A 17,374-nucleotide genomic window follows, 5' to 3' on the forward strand; every position below is an offset into this window, starting at 1 on the left:
ATGGCTACCCGGGTGAGTGACCGGGGGCCACACTGGGGGAGGAGGGCAAGTTCTCAGGGGCTGTCAGGGATTTAGGGACCATCACTTCCTGCCGCAGGGATGACATGGCTACCTGACACTGCAGAATGGGCTTACACTGCAGATCTATGGCTCCATAGGGAACATGTATGTGGAATAAACATGGAGAATACAAATAGAATGGATACAGTGTAACATGTACATGTGTATCTGTCTGTGTTACTGTGTACATGCTGTGTTTACATATACATACATATATATGATTGATACATATCAAAAATACAATTCATAATACACATCATTATACACCAATCAACTATATATATATAATCAGTATTTATATACAGTGTGAATATATATATATATTGTGTGTAAATGTGTGTGTGTATATATATATATATATATATATGTATATAGGTGTTTGTTGATATTTATTCAGAAAGTGGGTTGGATTATTATTATTAATTGTTTTTTTACACGTTCCCGAGTCCCATTTGTGTGCAGATATAAATATCCGCCATCCATTCCGCAGTGATAGGGAAACGGCAGGCAGGTCTCTTCTCTGATTATTTGGATTCGCCGATTAACACATGGAGATCGCACGCAGCATCTCATGACACGGAAAGGGTTCCTGGGAGTCTTCATTCATCGGCATAGAGCGGAGACCCCCCTATCGTGCCAGCGAAGGGTTAAACGCGAGATCTCCGTGATGCGTCGGTGCAGCACCGGGCTCGGGGCCGTGCGCACTAAACATATACGTAGGGATAGGTGCCGTCACTCAGCATTGATACTGGGGGATTATTCCCGCTCCACGATTTGTTCTCATTAACGATGCTCTTTATAGCGGACCCCCGCGGGGAATCATGACGGGATAATATTAATCGGAATGCTGATCGGCGTTAGAGAACTGAGAGGAATAGACTGTTTTTCTCCAGTCTTTACTGGTGTGACTGGGATCGGCAAACATCTGCATCCTTTAGTAGCCAGACATAAATTATTAAATAAAATCATTTTTTAGCGAAGTCGAAGCAGATCTAAAATCATGAATAGCTGTGGAAAAAAAAAGCATGTTTTTTTTTTTGTTAAGTATGAAAAGCAAGTTCTGTTTAAGGGGTGCCGGATGATCGCGCCCCGGTTTCCTCGAGGAGCTGCTTTGATTTGCAGTTTAATGGAGGGTAGTTAATGCGAAGTAACCCAGTCGCTGGCTTTATTACCGACTATAAATCGTATTTGGAGTGTTGGTGCAAGTGTAAGGAGCCCCAGTTTGGCATCCTGCATAAGGCTTGGGGAATCGAAATCCGGCCCTCGTGTTATTGTGTGAGCTGTAGAGTGTCATGGGCTGTTAAATTAGCCTTTATTTGGTTCTGGGTTCAGTTAAATAACAATAAAAAAAAAAAGAAAAGCAGTAAAAGAGGGAGTGCGGTAATATGTATGGGCAGGGCTGCTGGTTTTTTAAGTTGAGTTGCAGAGGAAACTTGACCAACCCAAACAGAATCTCAGAAAGTCGAGTTGGACATTACGAGTCCTCAGTTGGAATACTATTGTACTCATCCAAATTGCCTCGAGTTGATCTCGGTGTCTCAGTTGAGTTGGTCTTGGGTGTTGGGGGTCGGGTCTGTTGAGTGCGCCTTTGAGTTTGTCATCAAGTTCGACGCAGTTCTGGGTGAAGTGGCCTCCTTCCGCAGCGTTGAGTTTAACCTATAAGCAAGTTTTTTCAGTTTCATCCAAAGCCCTTTGGGTTGGCCAGAGGAACCTAAAAGTCAACCCTAATGGAACCTTTATCTCATATTAAGATAAACTCTCGGTCTGGTGAGGTAGGATAAAGCGATGTGTCTGTCCGTAAGGTATTCTAGCAAGGTGTCCACCTGAAGACCTTAAGGCTGAGGGTACCGTCTTCCCCCGCCTGAGTTATAATGTTTTCTTCATCTTGGCTGCTCTTACAAATGGAGATACGGAGAAGGGATAACTCCACAACCTCAAATGTGTGCAACTTAACAGCCAGACCCGAAGATCTACCAACCATCTCCAAACTAGGGAGTAGAGGTGGGTCCACAGAGGACCACTCGACCACAGAGATACGTAAAGCCTAACGCAGGAGGGTTACGTTCTAACGAACTCTCACTGGAACAAATTTATTAGCGCATGATGAGTGGGAATACATCAAGGGTTCTCCCCAAGGATCATGCTGTCCCGATGGCCCCCAGCTGATAGTACGGGAAGCATTTCTACAAGCTTTATACAAACGCACTTAGGATAACGAAATGCACATTGAACATGAACATGTATCCGTAGTAACGGTGCAAATTTTTAAATGTGGACTAGTCGCCATGGAGACCATTGTGATGGGTTTCCTAATAAATATTTAGTATCATTCCTCTTAGATAGAAGCTTATACAGACAGAGAGAATATAGCCATTTCCAGCTAGATTTTTTTTATATATATATATATATATATATATATATATATAGTCCCATTTTTTTGTTGTGTTTTTTTTATTTTTTATATTTATTTTAGAATGGTTTGGTTCTTTTTTTTTTGCCCGGTTGGGGCTGTGGGAGATTCCGGCAGAGTGACCTGGATTCTGTGGATCAGCGTGATTCACTGCATATGGGGAGGGCTGTGAGGCTAAACGTCGTATTCCTCGCCTTCTCCCCGAAACAAATAATTTTGGCTTCAGACAGGGATTCGTCCTTCCCGAGACTGCATTGTAAATGATTTATCTCCTGCGCAGTCTCTCTAGCGCAGTCTTACAGATTTCGGAATAATACACCATCCGTCTCGTTGCCAGAGACACGTGACACGCCAGTATTGTAGGACGCTTGGGAGACACTAATTGGTCCTCTAATTTTTCAGTAAAGATGTATGTTGAATCTAAATCTAATTGGGGAACCACATTTTAGGTCCCCAGGGTGGGGATGTGTCCATACAGATCAATTTAAGACCCCGGTAACGTTTTCAGAGCCCTGGCTGGCCTGATAGAGTATATGAAGAACCCAAGATGGATGGTGGGGGAAGTTGGACCAGTGCTGGTCATAGTAAGGAAAGTTTTTCTACACATCTAGAAGTCATGTTTGGCTTTGCGGGATGTAAAAACTTGGAATTCTAGCGCTTTTTGGAACACAAGTCCTCTTTGTAACAATCAAATGTTCTCAAAGGAGTAACTTTTCCAGTTAATGAGAAATAGGAACAAGTTTGGCCTCACAGGTCTTCTGAATATCTCTACATTTTTTTTCTCCCAACTTTTGAGTTTAGGTTCGGGGCCCACGCCGTACATTTAAGACACCATAGATTTGGAGTACGAAGGAGAAACTCCATTTCCCCAACCTTTCCTTCCATAAAACCCACGGTCTGATATGGCCTGCGCTTTGACAGGCTTATGGTCTTAATCAGTCAGCCGATTACAGAAATGTATCTAAAGCCTCGGGGATTTCAGTTCTCCGTGTAGATGATGTGACCTGTTTGCATGGCCATGACCTCGGTAAGCCCAGGGGAGGTCACGCCTTCAGATGGACCCCAAAGACGAAATCGAGAGATAAAGGAAAGCAAAGAGTTAAGCCAACAGGTCTAACCCAGCTCTCTGTGTAAACTCCCTTGTAAATGGCACATTTTATTTTAGCTTTTCCCCCCCGCGTGGTAGAATTTTTCTCAGGTCTTTGGGTTTGGAAAACCTCTCCAAGGTGCAAGGAAATGCTTTCAAAAGAAAGATCTCGAGCGCTTTGCAAGTATTAGCTGTTTCTCGGGGGAACTGTGTGAAATGTTACGTAATACGTTCGCAACACAAGACGCCGTCACAGGAGTCAAAAGATTTTCCGTGAAGAGCGGAACGGGCTGGAAGCCAGCCGCCGAAGCTCATTGTAACAGATACGGGATCGCTAGAGCTTTGATATCTAGACAGGGTGACGAGGACAACCTCAACCGAGACAACGTGGGGTCAAAACGAGAGGCACCTGGTTGCCGAGCCCACCTGCGTGTTACTGATTATATTGTACATGTTACTGCTGACGGCAGCACATCATCTACCCCTCCGGCATGTTCTGCAGGTGCGTGGTGGGTGTATCCGACTGACATTGTCCATGAAGGTGACCTTCACGCTCGTTATGTTATATGACAAGGTCAGCGCTGGTCTGTAGAACCCCCGGAACTAGCTCGGTATCTTCTGTCAGCGTTCCGGTCAGCCCACCAAGGACAGCGAGACCTTCACCTCTCCACGTTGCACGAAGTAGAAGCTCAGAAAAGGGTTTATCTTCTAAACTACGACATATCAGAAGATGTTTGTTAGTTCACACTATATATATATTAAACACAATTGTGATAAATATCATCTGCGTCGCCGCGGGTCCCTTGATATAATGTGTGATGATAGTAATTATCCTCCGGTTGTTTTTTCTCTAACGCCATGCCTTCTTGCTGTGTTCAGTCTATGCAGGCAGCCCGTTGCCCCACAGATGAGCTTTCCCTCACCAACTGTGCAGTGGTCAGCGAGAAGGATTTCCAGTCTGGCCAGTAAGTGTCGTGAGAGTGCATGCGCGTCACCAGAACGTACAGGGGTTCTGCATCCCGTCCTGTTGCACATCACTTACGTACGTGAGGGTTATTAGAGGTATATTATAGGACCAACAGCACCACGTCTGACCACGAGGAGGTCATGTAAGAAGGAGCATGGTGCTTTCTGCAGCCAATGGTGGATCCCATCTGCACTACGTTTGTATGAGTTCCTATGTTTAAGCCATTTACACCCCACCCCAGCTAACAGATTCATACCTTTCCCTGCTTGTTATACCCCAGAAACCCAATGTTCATACCCAATAACCAACTGCTGGGGTTGAAACCGGTTCTACAACAAACCTTCATCGACCAGTAATGGTGTCTAGCATCAGCCTGGTGGGAAAGGGTCTTCACGGCCCTTCACCTCCGATCCTTTCTGCGCAATATCCAGCTTTTTTTTGTTGATTAGGAGTACATGACATGTTTTGCAATATTTTAAGACAATTAAGCCCCAGCAGACTTGGGGGGGGGTTATGTTAGGGTTAGAGAAGCCCCCTGTGCTCATTAGATCCTTGGGTACATTATCATCTGTATCAATCTCAGCGCCAGGAGCCTCACGCGTTTCGCAGCAAAGGTGATTCAAGCCTCAAGGCAGAGAAGCGGAAACAGTTATTTGTGATAATTAATGCAGGTGGCGGTTTGTTTTGTGTAAAAAAAAATAAAAATAATTAAAACACGACCTGATTAATGTAGGAAAATGTGTTGCCTCGTAACGTTACAAGTAGATATGTGAATATGAAGCATAGGAACCCATCTAGTTCCCGTTTCTCCTGCTGTAAAGACTCAAACCTTAATCAGTCGTTGGTCTCGTCTTAGATTCAGGAGCCGTATGTCTATCCCATGCATGTTTAATACCCTCACTGTATTACCCTCTACCACTTCTGCTGGGAGGCTGTTCCACTTATCTACCGAGTAACGTAATAAGATATATGGGACATTCTTCCAACGTTCTATGCAAGTTGTGTGATCAGACAATTGCTGGTCTATAAGAAGGGATTCTAGAATTCTTCGTCTAGTATTTGGTTTGTCTTGATACTTTGGGCATGACGCTCTGTGTTTTTACTTCTTCTTCCTCCAGACACGTGACTGTCAGGACCTCACAGAGCCACAAGTACATCTTCACGGTGAAGACTCACCACACCGTATTGCCCGTAACGATTGCCTTCAGCCTCCCTCAGGTAAGACGGCCTCACCTTCTAACGTTCTCCACCCAAACTGTCCGTATCTGAAAGTTCTAAAACATTCCCGCATCCTCCCGGAACTCCCGTTAGTAGATCTAAAATTAAAAAAATAACGCGATCCAAAATGTCCCGAGAGTCCTCATTTTGGCCATTTTCTTCTTCAGTGGATGCGAGACCTCTATGTTCCTCAACGTCAAACTCCCAATTCATTTTTCTGTGTTGTACCCTCGTAAAACTTATTTTCTTTATTATTTTTCCTACTTTTTAGAGAAAATGGGCCGGCCTCTCCATTGGGCAAGATGTAGAAGGTAAGAAAAAATACCCCCTTTATGGATTTTAGGCGGTTCGCGTCTGACCGCATACACCCCAGATATAATTGAATCGGTTCTCCAGCTTCCTTCGTCTTCGCTTTCTCTGCCTTGCTAAGCCAGAAGCTGTTTCCGACCTTGCCTTGAATAATTAAGGCCCCCGGGAGCCGTGTAGATCCTGTGATGCCATAAATAACTCCTCTCTCCTCCCCGTGGTCCCCCGACCGAGCGTTGGTATTTTATTAGCGCATTAAGCCGGGGAGAGATGAGAACGGGAAGGTTGGTTATGGAGAAGTCCTCTCCGTAGGGTATTGACCGATGAAGCCTGGGTAGAAGCCGTTGCTTCCTTAACGTTACTTACTGGATATTGTTAGACATAAGGAGATGTGGCTAAAAACAGGCGTAACGTACCTCCTCCCAACGTTCCCCTTCCCTAATTAGGTTGCCCAATGGGGACACCATTGGTACATATTAGAGACAGGCAGGGTCTACCCGGTAGAATGAACTAATTAATAATAATTGAATTAGATTACTATTTGAAGGGAATGGAGAATTCAAGGTGACCTCTTTTGATGGCCAGCATGGAAGCCTCATCCTTTTCACTATAAATCATAGCTGGACCAGAAACCGGTTTCTAATTTCATATTTGGTTTGGTTTCAGTGCATTAGTGGATATTATTGCAGAGGAGAAATCATAGAACAATAGTTCGTAATAGTTATAGTCTAAAGGCTAGGGGGTTTGGAGAGTTTTACTTTACTGAAAAGACAAAGATAAATGGAACAGCCTCCCAGCAGAAGTGGTAGAGGGTAATACAGTGAGGGATAGACATTCGGCTCCTGAAGATGAGCATGACCAACGACTGATTAAGGTTTGAGTCTTTACAGCCAGAAAATAGGCCGGCCAGACGGGAGCCGAATGGGGCCGATCTGCCCCAGCCCCAGCCCTGCCTACAAACTCTTCTTCTCGGTCAATATTTACCCGTGATCGGCACTTCGCAGGGTTAATAGACAAACAAAGGTGGGTACGATCCCTAATGGCGTAACCCATAGATCGGGACTCGAGGCCAACAGAGATGTTTGGCCCCAGCTCATGGAAACACAAAATCAGCTCCCCGGCGGATGGTGATCGCTTGCCTGTCCTGCAAACAAATGCGATGCACATGTTTAGGTTTAACTCTTTGCTTTCCCCGACCCCCAAGAGACAGAGGGCTGCATTTCATTTGCAATCTTTCTGCGGCGAGCTCGTTCTGGGTAACAGATGGTCTCGCGGAGTGTAGGAAGAGAACGGATTGTGAGCTCATGCAGAGTGACTCTACGTTCCATATAAATATAGATAATTGTGTCCGTTTTATATCACGTTTTTATGTTTGGGGAATAAACATCCATTTATACAATTTATAAGAGCTTGCTGGCCCTGTCTAATGTACAGTTAAATCTGTGACACTTCTCCAGTCTCCTCACCCATTGAATTATGCATTGTACAGGGCCAGCTGGAGAAATCTAGCAGTGTTGGGGGTTTATACCACGACTCCCCTGCCAGCTCTCCACTTAGTGAATAAACCTCAGCAATGATCTGAGCGCGAGAGGCACCTCCGGGCCGTCTGCTGATGCTGGGTGCTGTCCATGGTGCTGAATCTTGTGCTGTCCGGCCAGCCATGGAAAGTGCTGCCGAGTCCTTCAAAGAGAAGGTTCTGTGGGTTTCCTTCAGCCCCGAGGAAAAAAACACCATAAAACTTTAGGGTTCTCCTCCAGTTAAAGAAGTTTGTGGAGACTGCGCCGCTGGCTCGTTCTGCAGAAAGTGTTCGAGGAATGTCACGTTTTGATTCTCATAGTGATATTAACAGCTCATGGGAACTAACCCTGGCAAAATGGCAACAGAGCCAGACCATAATCTCCAGGAGCTAGCTAATGCCGTGCTTAGTGTACAGCGGGCAGTCCTTTTTGAAGTCATGGATTGTCCTCTTTCACCTTTGCAGTTGCGATCTACACTTTTGACAAGACAAAGCAGTGCATCGGAACCATGACCATAGAGATCGACTTCCTCCAGAAGAAGAGTATAGATTCCAACCCGTACGACACCGACAGAATGGCCGCGGAATTCATCCAGCAGTTCAACAACCAGGCCTTCTCCGTGGGCCAGCAAGTACGTCTGGTTACGCAGGGGTTAAATGTGTTACTTTCGCTGTCTAAAGTATGAAAGGCTGTCACGCTGTGGGTTGAGCGGCATCAGTAGAACATACTCACCAAGGTCTGAGACTGAGAGACCCCAGCGAGTGTCTCCTAAGAGACAGCCAAGCTGACCCTTCCTATCATATCGTTAATGTTTTATTTTTTATTATAATTATTTTATTTTTTATTTTTTTTTAACTCTTTCAATGCTGATGTTCCATTGGAGCACAGCATTGCCTGATATTTAGTCCCCACAAGCTTGTGGGGACAAATGTTAACCCCTGCAATGCCACGAATGTGTCATACACAATTGTGGCATTGAAGGGGTTAACGGTGCACTGTCGCTCTCATGGAGCGATCGGGGAGCAAGGGGGGCTGGTCTCCCCACTCGATAGGCTTCCATGCCTACAGGAGTCATCAAAGGGCCTGTGGAGGCTCGTTTTTGCTGTTGCTGTTTGCGATCGCGGCATTTCAGGGGTTAATTCCCGTTTTGTAGGGGGCTCTGCTGCTGGTGGTCTGCCTGGAAGCCGCGGCATTGAAGGGGTTAAGGCTGCACTTTCGCTCTCATGGAGCGATCAGGCAGCAGAGGGATGTTGTGTCAGGTAACCCAATCAACACTCAACCACCTTCCCTGAAGCTGCCTGTGGCAGCTGAAAACGCGATTGCTGGTTTTCCTGCAACCGCGTTTTCAGCCTACAGGATCACTCCGTGGGAGTGACCTCAGGCTCGGGGGCAGGCTCTGAGTGGCTGTGCCCCCGCGTGGGCAATTTTTTGTGGATGTAACAGGCTGACAAACACCTGGCGCCTGGGATTTGTCGAGCCCTGTCTTAGCAAAAGAAAACTTTAACTCCAGGTGGTTCCCTGTAGACCCCTCCTCATCAAAAGACCACCATTTGGGAAACACTACTGTGGGAATCTTTGTTATCGCAGCAGATGTGCTTGACGTGTACTTTAAACCCCCACAGCTGGTGTTTTCATTCTGTGACAAACTTTTCGGACTGGTGGTGAAGGACATTGAAGCCATGGATCCAAGTATTTTAAGGGGAGAGCAGTCTACGGCCAAGAGGCAAAAGGTGAGTCTTGCCCACTGTTTAGTGTCCGGTGGGCCAAAATCTTCATGCCTGATTTCATGATGACATAATGTAGTTTCTTGAATTTCCTGAGCGCCAACCTTCAACTTTTCTTTTGCAGATCGAGGTTGGGCTGGTGGTGGGGAACAGTCAAGTTGTGTTTGAGAAGGCAGACACGTCAACTCTGAACCTCACAGGTGAGCCATGTATTTGCGCTAACAATAAGATAAAGTCTGGGTTCTTTAACAGCTATGATGCTTTCTTCTCAATCCACAACCCACATCTTAAATGTGGTGTTCTACCTCCTCTGCTGAACGGAACACTTTCTAAGTTTTGAGTGGAACAGCACCTTTATATTATTATCACAATAGTTGTGCTTCTGTATTTAGGCCCATATGTATGGATAGTTAGATCTGTTTATGATACATCTAACAAATGTGTGCGTGAATGTGTGCGTGAATGTGTGTAATGTGTAAAAACCCCATGGCCTGTCTTATCCAGAATGTCCACAAGAGGGCGACCTGTGATCGTCTATACAAAGTTCAGGCTGCGGAAGATGCTCCAGAATGAGAAAGAAATCCCTTTAAACCCCAGAATAAAACAAATAAAAACTTCCAGCAAAAGTATTTCTTTAAAAAATAATAATAATTAAGAGGCCATGGACAAAAAACACAGCATATGCTTCTAGTTCTCCCCTTCTGGGCTCAGTTTACAAGGCACATATATACTGATTTTTTTTTTATTTTAGGCAAATCCAAGACCAAGCAAGGCCGCCAGTCCATTATCAATCCAGACTGGAACTTTGAGAAGATGGGCATTGGAGGCTTAGACAAGGAGTTCTCAGACATTTTCAGACGAGCCTTTGCTTCCCGAGTTTTTCCACCAGAGATTGTGGAACAGATGGGTGAGTATTTTTATAAACGCGAGAGCCCGCCACGAGATCTACTTACGTATATAGTCGGGGGATTATAGCGAGGGTAGCTGAACGTATTCATGTCATGCTGTGCTACTATAACCTCAGATCAGGTCAACTGCCCCCAACACGTTCAGAGTTATTTAGCAACCATTTCATGTAACGCTCATAGTTGGGTAAAATACTTCACGGATTTACGAAAATAAATCCATGGTGTTTTCAAGACTATTAGTGAAGTTCTCACGGCAAACAGGACCCTCTTAAATAATACTGGGGGCTCTTAGCAAGCCTCCCCTAGAGGGCTCCCTCTGCCCAGTCGTACTTCCCATCATTGATGGCTCTTCATTGAGACGGTTCTGCAGCCACCAGAACAGATCTTAGTGATCTCTCACCTTCTGGGATATAATGCCACATGTGATCCTCTACAACAGGGGTGTCCAACCTGCGGCCCTCCATAATGCTCTTTCAGCGAAGGGGCTGGCTGAGGAGTATGGGAGATGTAGTCCTGCAGCAGCTGGAGGGCCGCAGGTTGGACACCCCTGCTCTACAACGTCAGGTGGTGCTCAGATCACAAAATAAACTCTTTTGGAGAGGTTTGTGCTGCTGGCTTCGTAGATCTCTACCTGCATCAAGTAGCTTGGGGGTTTCCTTGCTTCTTATATGGAGTAGACCCCGTTAGCCCATTAAAAGCCATCGTTTCCAAAGAAGTGCCTGCCGCTGTTTTTTTTACTTCTTATTCTGAGTTCTTTGCACATTCGAACCTGGACAGCAGGTAAAGGTCAGACTGTAAGTCGGATTAGACCGAGATGACAGGCATCCTGATTTCTAAACACAAGGCTGTCAGCACAGGCAGGTAATTTCACAAAGTGCCCGAGTCTGCCAAAGACCAAAAACCCTCCTTTTCTCTCCCCGACACCATTCTTATGCCAGCGGTGTCCTCGCAGATGTTACGCTTCTAGACCCAATAAATTACACACAACATTTGGGAAGAAAAAATATAACTATAGACCAGGAGAAAGCACAGCTTGGTACTTTTTTTTTTATTAATAATACTTTTATTAATAATAATACTTTCCTGTACCTTGTGAGCTTACAATCTAGTTCCCACTTGACTCGCCGCAGGTTGCAAGCACGTGAAAGGCATCCTCCTATACGGTCCGCCTGGATGCGGTAAGACGCTAATGGCTCGGCAGATCGGCAAGATGTTGAATGCCAGAGAGCCGAAGGTGGTGAACGGACCAGAAATCCTGAACAAGTACGTGGGAGAGTCCGAGGCCAACATCCGCAAGCTGTTCGCTGATGCCGAAGAGGAACAGAGGAGGGTGAGTGCCATGGGCAAGGATATTACAGTGCATTTAGGGTTTTAATAACTGTAATCCATTCTTAACCAGGATGCTCTTTGATCCTTTTTTTTATTTCAGCTGGGTGCCAACAGTGGGCTGCACATCATCATCTTCGACGAGATAGATGCCATCTGCAAGCAGAGAGGGAGCATGGCGGGCAGCACCGGCGTCCATGACACTGTGGTCAACCAGCTGCTGTCCAAGATCGACGGAGTGGAGCAGCTCAACAACATCTTAGTGATAGGTAAGCGGGGAGCCGGAAGCACTTCTTTGGACATGGCGGAGGAGCAGTGCCTTATTGCTCTTTATGTTCTTCTCAGGGATGACCAACAGGCCAGACTTGATTGATGAAGCTCTCTTGAGACCTGGAAGGTTGGAGGTGAAGATGGAGATTGGTGAGTGAGGAGGACCTTTCGTTTCTTTCTTTCTTCCCGTTTTCATGGTTTACGTTTTGTGTTTTCTTTGTTTCTCCAAACCCAGGGCTCTTTTTTTTTTCTTGGTAATTTATTAATGTTCCATCACGTTGTTGTCCGCATCCTTTTCACATCGCTCACTCGGTTTTGTCATTCTCCGTTTCCTCGCCCAGGTTTGCCCGACGAGAAGGGACGACTCCAGATCCTTCACATCCACACAGCCCGGATGAGGGAACACAGTCTGCTTGCGACAGACGTGGACATACCGGAACTGTCTGTGGAGACCAAAAACTTTAGCGGGGCCGAACTGGAGGGACTGGTCAGGGCCGCGCAGTCCACTGCTATGAACCGGCACATCAAGGTAAGATGTGGCCGTAAGACTCAACGCATCTTCGTTTCTTCTCTTTAAATTATAATGTCTCCAAATAGGAGACAACCTACCCCAAAGTCCATTACCTGTGTGTGAGTAATGTTTATATCTGTATATCTATATATAATATATATAAATGTAAGCTAATGCTCTGTGAAGGACAGAATACGTTTATATGATCAGTGTTTCATTGTGAACGATGTCCCCCCCCCCCAGCTCGTTCTCCGAGATCTTTGTTATTTTAGACCTGTCTAATGGCATTCTCTGTCATTCAGCACCTTGTAATATCTGACACCGGCCTGGCCTTATAGCCTTCCAGACTTGTTCTTATTAGCATGGGGGGGGGGGGTTTAAAGGCCATCAGGTGTGCTTAACACGTTCACCGCCAGATCAATCGATAACGCCCTCACTGGAGTGTCCACACCTGCGTCTACTGAAAGCAGTCTCTTTTTCTGATCTAGAATGTCTGCCCTCCGCATGGTTACTTTATGGAATGGTCCCGACTGTCTGTCCGGTTTAGGAACTAAACTTATTTGGTTATTTAGAGCAGCATCAATACATAAAGTGTAAAATCACATATGTTACATCATTTTCCCCTTTACAAAGGTAATTATACGCATATAAAGTCCATTTCTCTCTATCTCCAACTTCTCTGTCGTTCAGGTTACCCTGGTATCTCTGTCCCTGTCAGATCAAATGAGCTGTTCCTCTTTCCAGAGGTGGCTCACGGGGCAATATTTATTCTTTACAAGCCATGGTTTGGGATTTTGTTAGGTGTTTAGCCACTGGTGTTTTTAACTATGAATACCCAGCCTAGTGACTTGTAAATGGGCCAAACCACATCCCAGAAACTGTTGTCATCAACGCCATGTACTAATGGACCTCTGTTCTACCTCTCCTAAGTCTTGAAGTTGACCTATAATGAGGTTTGGTTGGGTTGTTAACATGTTTTCGCACCTCTGCACCACGGACTGGATTAATACACAAGAGCGATGGTTTCTCTGTCCTTGCACAGGCTGACGTCCATATTGTTTTCTCATCAGGCCACCAACAAAGTGGAGGTCGATATGGAGAAGGCTGAACGTCTGCAAGTGACAAGGAGTGACTTCTTAACCTCCCTGGAAAACGACATAAAACCTGCAAGTATTCTTTTGAGACTTTCCCCGTCACTCGCTTCCCGACAACACGTTTTTGACAATCACTCATTGACGAGGTCACGCTTTGAACCTGTGGGTCTTCTAGTCGCTTGACCGTCCTCTACCTTTCAGGCATTTGGAACCAACCAAGAGGACTATGCCAGCTACATCATGAACGGTATCATCAAGTGGGGAGATCCCGTCACCCGCATCTTGGATGACGGCGAACTGCTGGTCCAACAAACCAAGAATAGTGACCGCACTCCTTTGGTCAGCGTGCTTCTGGAAGGTGAGACACTTGGAAAGGTGTTATTTCTCCCTTCGGTGTATGACTGCTTAATGATAACAACTGACTGGGTTTCATAGTGTTTGACGACAGTATATATGTTGCTGATTGACATTTCTTTGGATAGGACCTCCACACAGTGGCAAAACAGCACTGGCTGCTAAGATCTCTGAGGAATCCAACTTCCCATTCATTAAGATCTGCTCACCAGAAAAGATGATCGGGTTCTCTGAGACTGCCAAATGCCAGGCTATAAAGAAGGTACGAAATCCGGGTGCATGATCCTGACTTTCGTCATCTCGGCTACCTTATACCTTCCATTAATGGACCACTAGACTCCACCAGTGTTTGTATCACTCCTGGTTCTTTGCCAGCACTGACCACCTATTGCAGGTGGCCCATGGCCAACACTTTCCTCTCTCCTCAGATCTTTGATGATGCTTACAAGTCCCAGCTGAGCTGCGTTGTCGTCGATGACATTGAAAGGCTGCTAGGTGAGGTGCACCATACACCCTGGGAATTGGTCTTGGAGAGAGTTAAATGTCTGAAAGGTGTTACTTTACCTCCGTTCTTTATATTCTTTATAGATTATGTCCCCATTGGTCCTCGTTTCTCCAATTTGGTGCTACAGGCTCTGCTTGTGCTCCTGAAAAAGCCCCCTCCGCAGGTAAGAGGCACTTAATAGCGTTACTTCCAATTTGAAACGTCAGAGTGAAGCACCGTCTCGTAACCGTCTGCGTCCCTCGCTCTCCAGGGCCGTAAGCTCCTGATTATTGGCACCACAAGCCGTAAGGATGTTCTGCAGGAGATGGAGATGCTTGATGCCTTCAGCACCACCATCCACATTCCAAACATCTGCACGGGACCGCAGCTCATGGAAGCTCTGGAGGTAAATAGAGAAAACCCAACGATATTGGGAACCGAGCTTGTAACCGAGATCTATGCTTTGTCCTTTGTAGGCTTCAGTAATGTCTGTCACGCTGTCCCTTTAAACACACGGTGGACTCAATTTTTGCGGCGGTCTCGGCAAAGTAGTTGCGATTATTGTTCTTTAGTTCCATGAGCGAATGACCAGACGCCGTAACGTTTATATCCCGTTCTCTTAGTAGGAGATCCGTACCGGGGCCGACACGCTGTGTATTTATTTGGTATCTCCGTTTTCTCCTTCAGCTTCTGGGCAACTTCAAAGACAACGAGCGGGCTACCATCGCTCAACATGTCAAGGGCAAAAAAGTTTACATTGGAATCAAGAAGCTTCTCATGTTGATTGAGATGTCCATGCAGGTGAGGATGCTGTCGACCTTTATTTTGCAGCTCCATTTAAATTGGGCTAATTTATGTGTCTGCGTCCCGTCATTATGGCTTTCTACGCCATGTTCTCCTTCATTCCACATAATGTGTAAACACCTTTATCTCCCTCGTGCTTCTAGTATTTCCGTACATTGTTCCATTTTTGCTTTTTCAGATGAATCCAGAGTATCGCGCTAGCAAGTTTCTCGCCCTTCTTAAGCAAGAGGCTGCGTAAGTATAGGCTGCGCTCAAGGGCAGCGGGTCGGACCTCTGGCTGGCAGAGAGTTATGGGAGTCGTGGGGAGTAAACTGCTTGACATAGGCAAGGTCAGTCAGTTTATTCACTGTGATGTCCAATGAAATGAGTGACTTTTTAACCCCTCTGCCATCTTCTCGTCCTCCGCAGAGATCCGGTTCGCCGTGAATATGAATAACCCCTTCTGGCGGGATCAGGACCCATTTTCAGAAGTAACATTCCCCACAAACCAGCTTTTCCTGGGAAGGTTGGATCCCAGAGCCGTTTCTACTGGCCCCCCCCCCCCCCAGTCCGTCTCACAATAGACATGCATGTGGCTCTGATATACCTTCATGCTCTGTCTAGACCTCTTCTACCTTCTCATCAATCAGATTTCATGTCACCTCGCTTCTTGGTATGAATGCTCGGGACAAACAGTGGTCATGTTGCAATGTTTCGGTCTCAGTTGATGTAAACTTGGCATATCTTCCCAGCCGGGTCGTTGCCAACTTGGTAATACTCAACACACCCCTACGCACGCACACACACACACCTACACACACACACACACCCCTACACACACACACACACATACCCCTACGCACACACACACTAACACCTAATAATATTTACCGTAATGGAATACAGGGTGCGCGCGTACTCGGAAAAGCCCTTCCCACGAGGTTCCGATCCTCTGTCTTAGTTTGTTGGTAGGGTTAATGAATACGTTTGATATTTGAACCTACCGACACGTGGCTCCAGGAGATGACTGGGAAGTCACGCCATCGAAATGTTTTAGTGCTGGGAAGATCGACTGCCGATAATATACCTCTCACTCTGCATGTCTCTGCAGGCTTAGTACTCTCACAGTCGTGATAATGCTTTGCTGGGCCGATAAACCCTTTTTTTGGTTAAAAAAAAAAAAGGGAGTCGGCCTTCTTCCCGCGTCCATTCTACCCGTATGTTGTGTGAGTTTCTTTCCTCTACGGTAACCCGTGGTGTGATTCTGTGGCTGCTTTTATTTCTCGCCTGTAAGTGGCGCGTTCCGAGCCCTTCTCACACTCGCCGCGATCCTCCGTCCCACGTCATACGTGTACATTTTTTATCGTGGACTTTTATGTTTCCATTGCTGTAATGAATATTCTGTGGGTTATGACAAATGATGTCAGCTGTAATAAATGAATTATTTATCGGATGTGAGTGACATCGCTTCGTCTTTCCATATCACGTCTGTGAGGTCCAACTAGCGTCTGCGGCTTGAAATGTATTCGGTTTTTGTAAAATGCTCTTTTATTGTTAAAATTATAACTTTATATTTTTTTTAAGCATCGGCTCCAGAGCCTTCTCAGTCTCTTTGGCCCACGGAGATGTCAAAATACATCCCAGAACCTCCCAAAACCACATTTTTATCTTTTTAGAGCTGCTTTCAGACCGTGGCCATCTCCAGAAGAATATTGACACATAGGAGAGCTACAAAAATGGTTTGTAAGATAGAAAGGGATTCGACAAAGTACAGGAGCTAAGATTATTTCAATGGATGAGCAAGAAGTCATAATCTAAAAACTAGAGGGGCAGATCTTCCATGTAACATAAGGAAATTCTACCTTTAGATGGTAGTAGTAAAATGGAACAGTCTCTCAGCAGAAGTGGTGGAGGCTAATACAGCAAGGGGATTTAAACATGCATGGGATAGACTTATCCTGACTATAGGATCAACCCAAGGACTGATGGGGGTTTGAATACCTTAGATCAGAAAAAAAGGGGCCGAGTCGACGGGCCGAATGGTTCTTATCTGCCGTCAAATCCTATGTTTCTATTCGACCCGAAATCCCACACAATATGTAAAAAGCCAAAAAAATTATGTGAGGAGACCAAAATTTGCTTTTTTTTTCCCCCCAAATATATATTTATAATATATTTATATTATAATCTTAGTAAAGTATACACGATATATATATATACATTGAATAATAAATAACAATTATAAAAAAAATCTATAAAATATAAAATTCTGACCGGTTGGGAAAGCTTTGGATGGATAATAGAAGATATCTGACACCAATGAGAACGATGATAGTTTAGATGTCTGTAGAAGCG

The 17,374-nt window shown here is 45.4% G+C and overlaps 1 protein-coding gene across 1 annotated transcript; it reads left to right on the plus strand.

Moving 5' to 3' along the window:
* Positions 1-15,476, plus strand: LOC149275626 (vesicle-fusing ATPase-like). The gene is made up of 21 exons (XM_089504520.1): positions 1-12; positions 4,437-4,522; positions 5,643-5,742; positions 6,014-6,053; positions 8,030-8,196; positions 9,188-9,295; positions 9,414-9,489; positions 10,041-10,196; positions 11,328-11,527; positions 11,627-11,792; positions 11,869-11,943; positions 12,135-12,322; positions 13,375-13,470; positions 13,600-13,756; positions 13,881-14,014; positions 14,181-14,247; positions 14,341-14,420; positions 14,508-14,642; positions 14,924-15,037; positions 15,219-15,274; positions 15,449-15,476. The coding sequence occupies exons 1-21, from the start codon at positions 1-3 to the stop codon at positions 15,474-15,476; spliced, it is 2,241 nt and encodes a 746-aa protein (XP_089360646.1).
* The last annotated feature ends 1,898 nt before the right edge of the window (positions 15,477-17,374 follow it).

Source organism: Sceloporus occidentalis, unplaced genomic scaffold, assembly GCF_023333645.1.
Source record: "Sceloporus occidentalis isolate IW3139 unplaced genomic scaffold, rSceOcc1.0.p SCAF_274, whole genome shotgun sequence".
NCBI lineage: Eukaryota > Metazoa > Chordata > Lepidosauria > Squamata > Phrynosomatidae > Sceloporus > Sceloporus occidentalis.

What these genes read in the sequence shown, in the direction of transcription:
- LOC149275626 (XM_089504520.1), top strand. An exon ending in TTGCCTTCAGCCTCCCTCAG is followed by an intron (nt 5,743 to 6,013) that starts GTAAGACGGCCT and finishes CCTACTTTTTAG; the next exon opens with AGAAAATGGGCCGGCCTCTC. An exon ending in TGAAAAAGCCCCCTCCGCAG is followed by an intron (nt 14,421 to 14,507) that starts GTAAGAGGCACT and finishes CTCGCTCTCCAG; the next exon opens with GGCCGTAAGCTCCTGATTAT.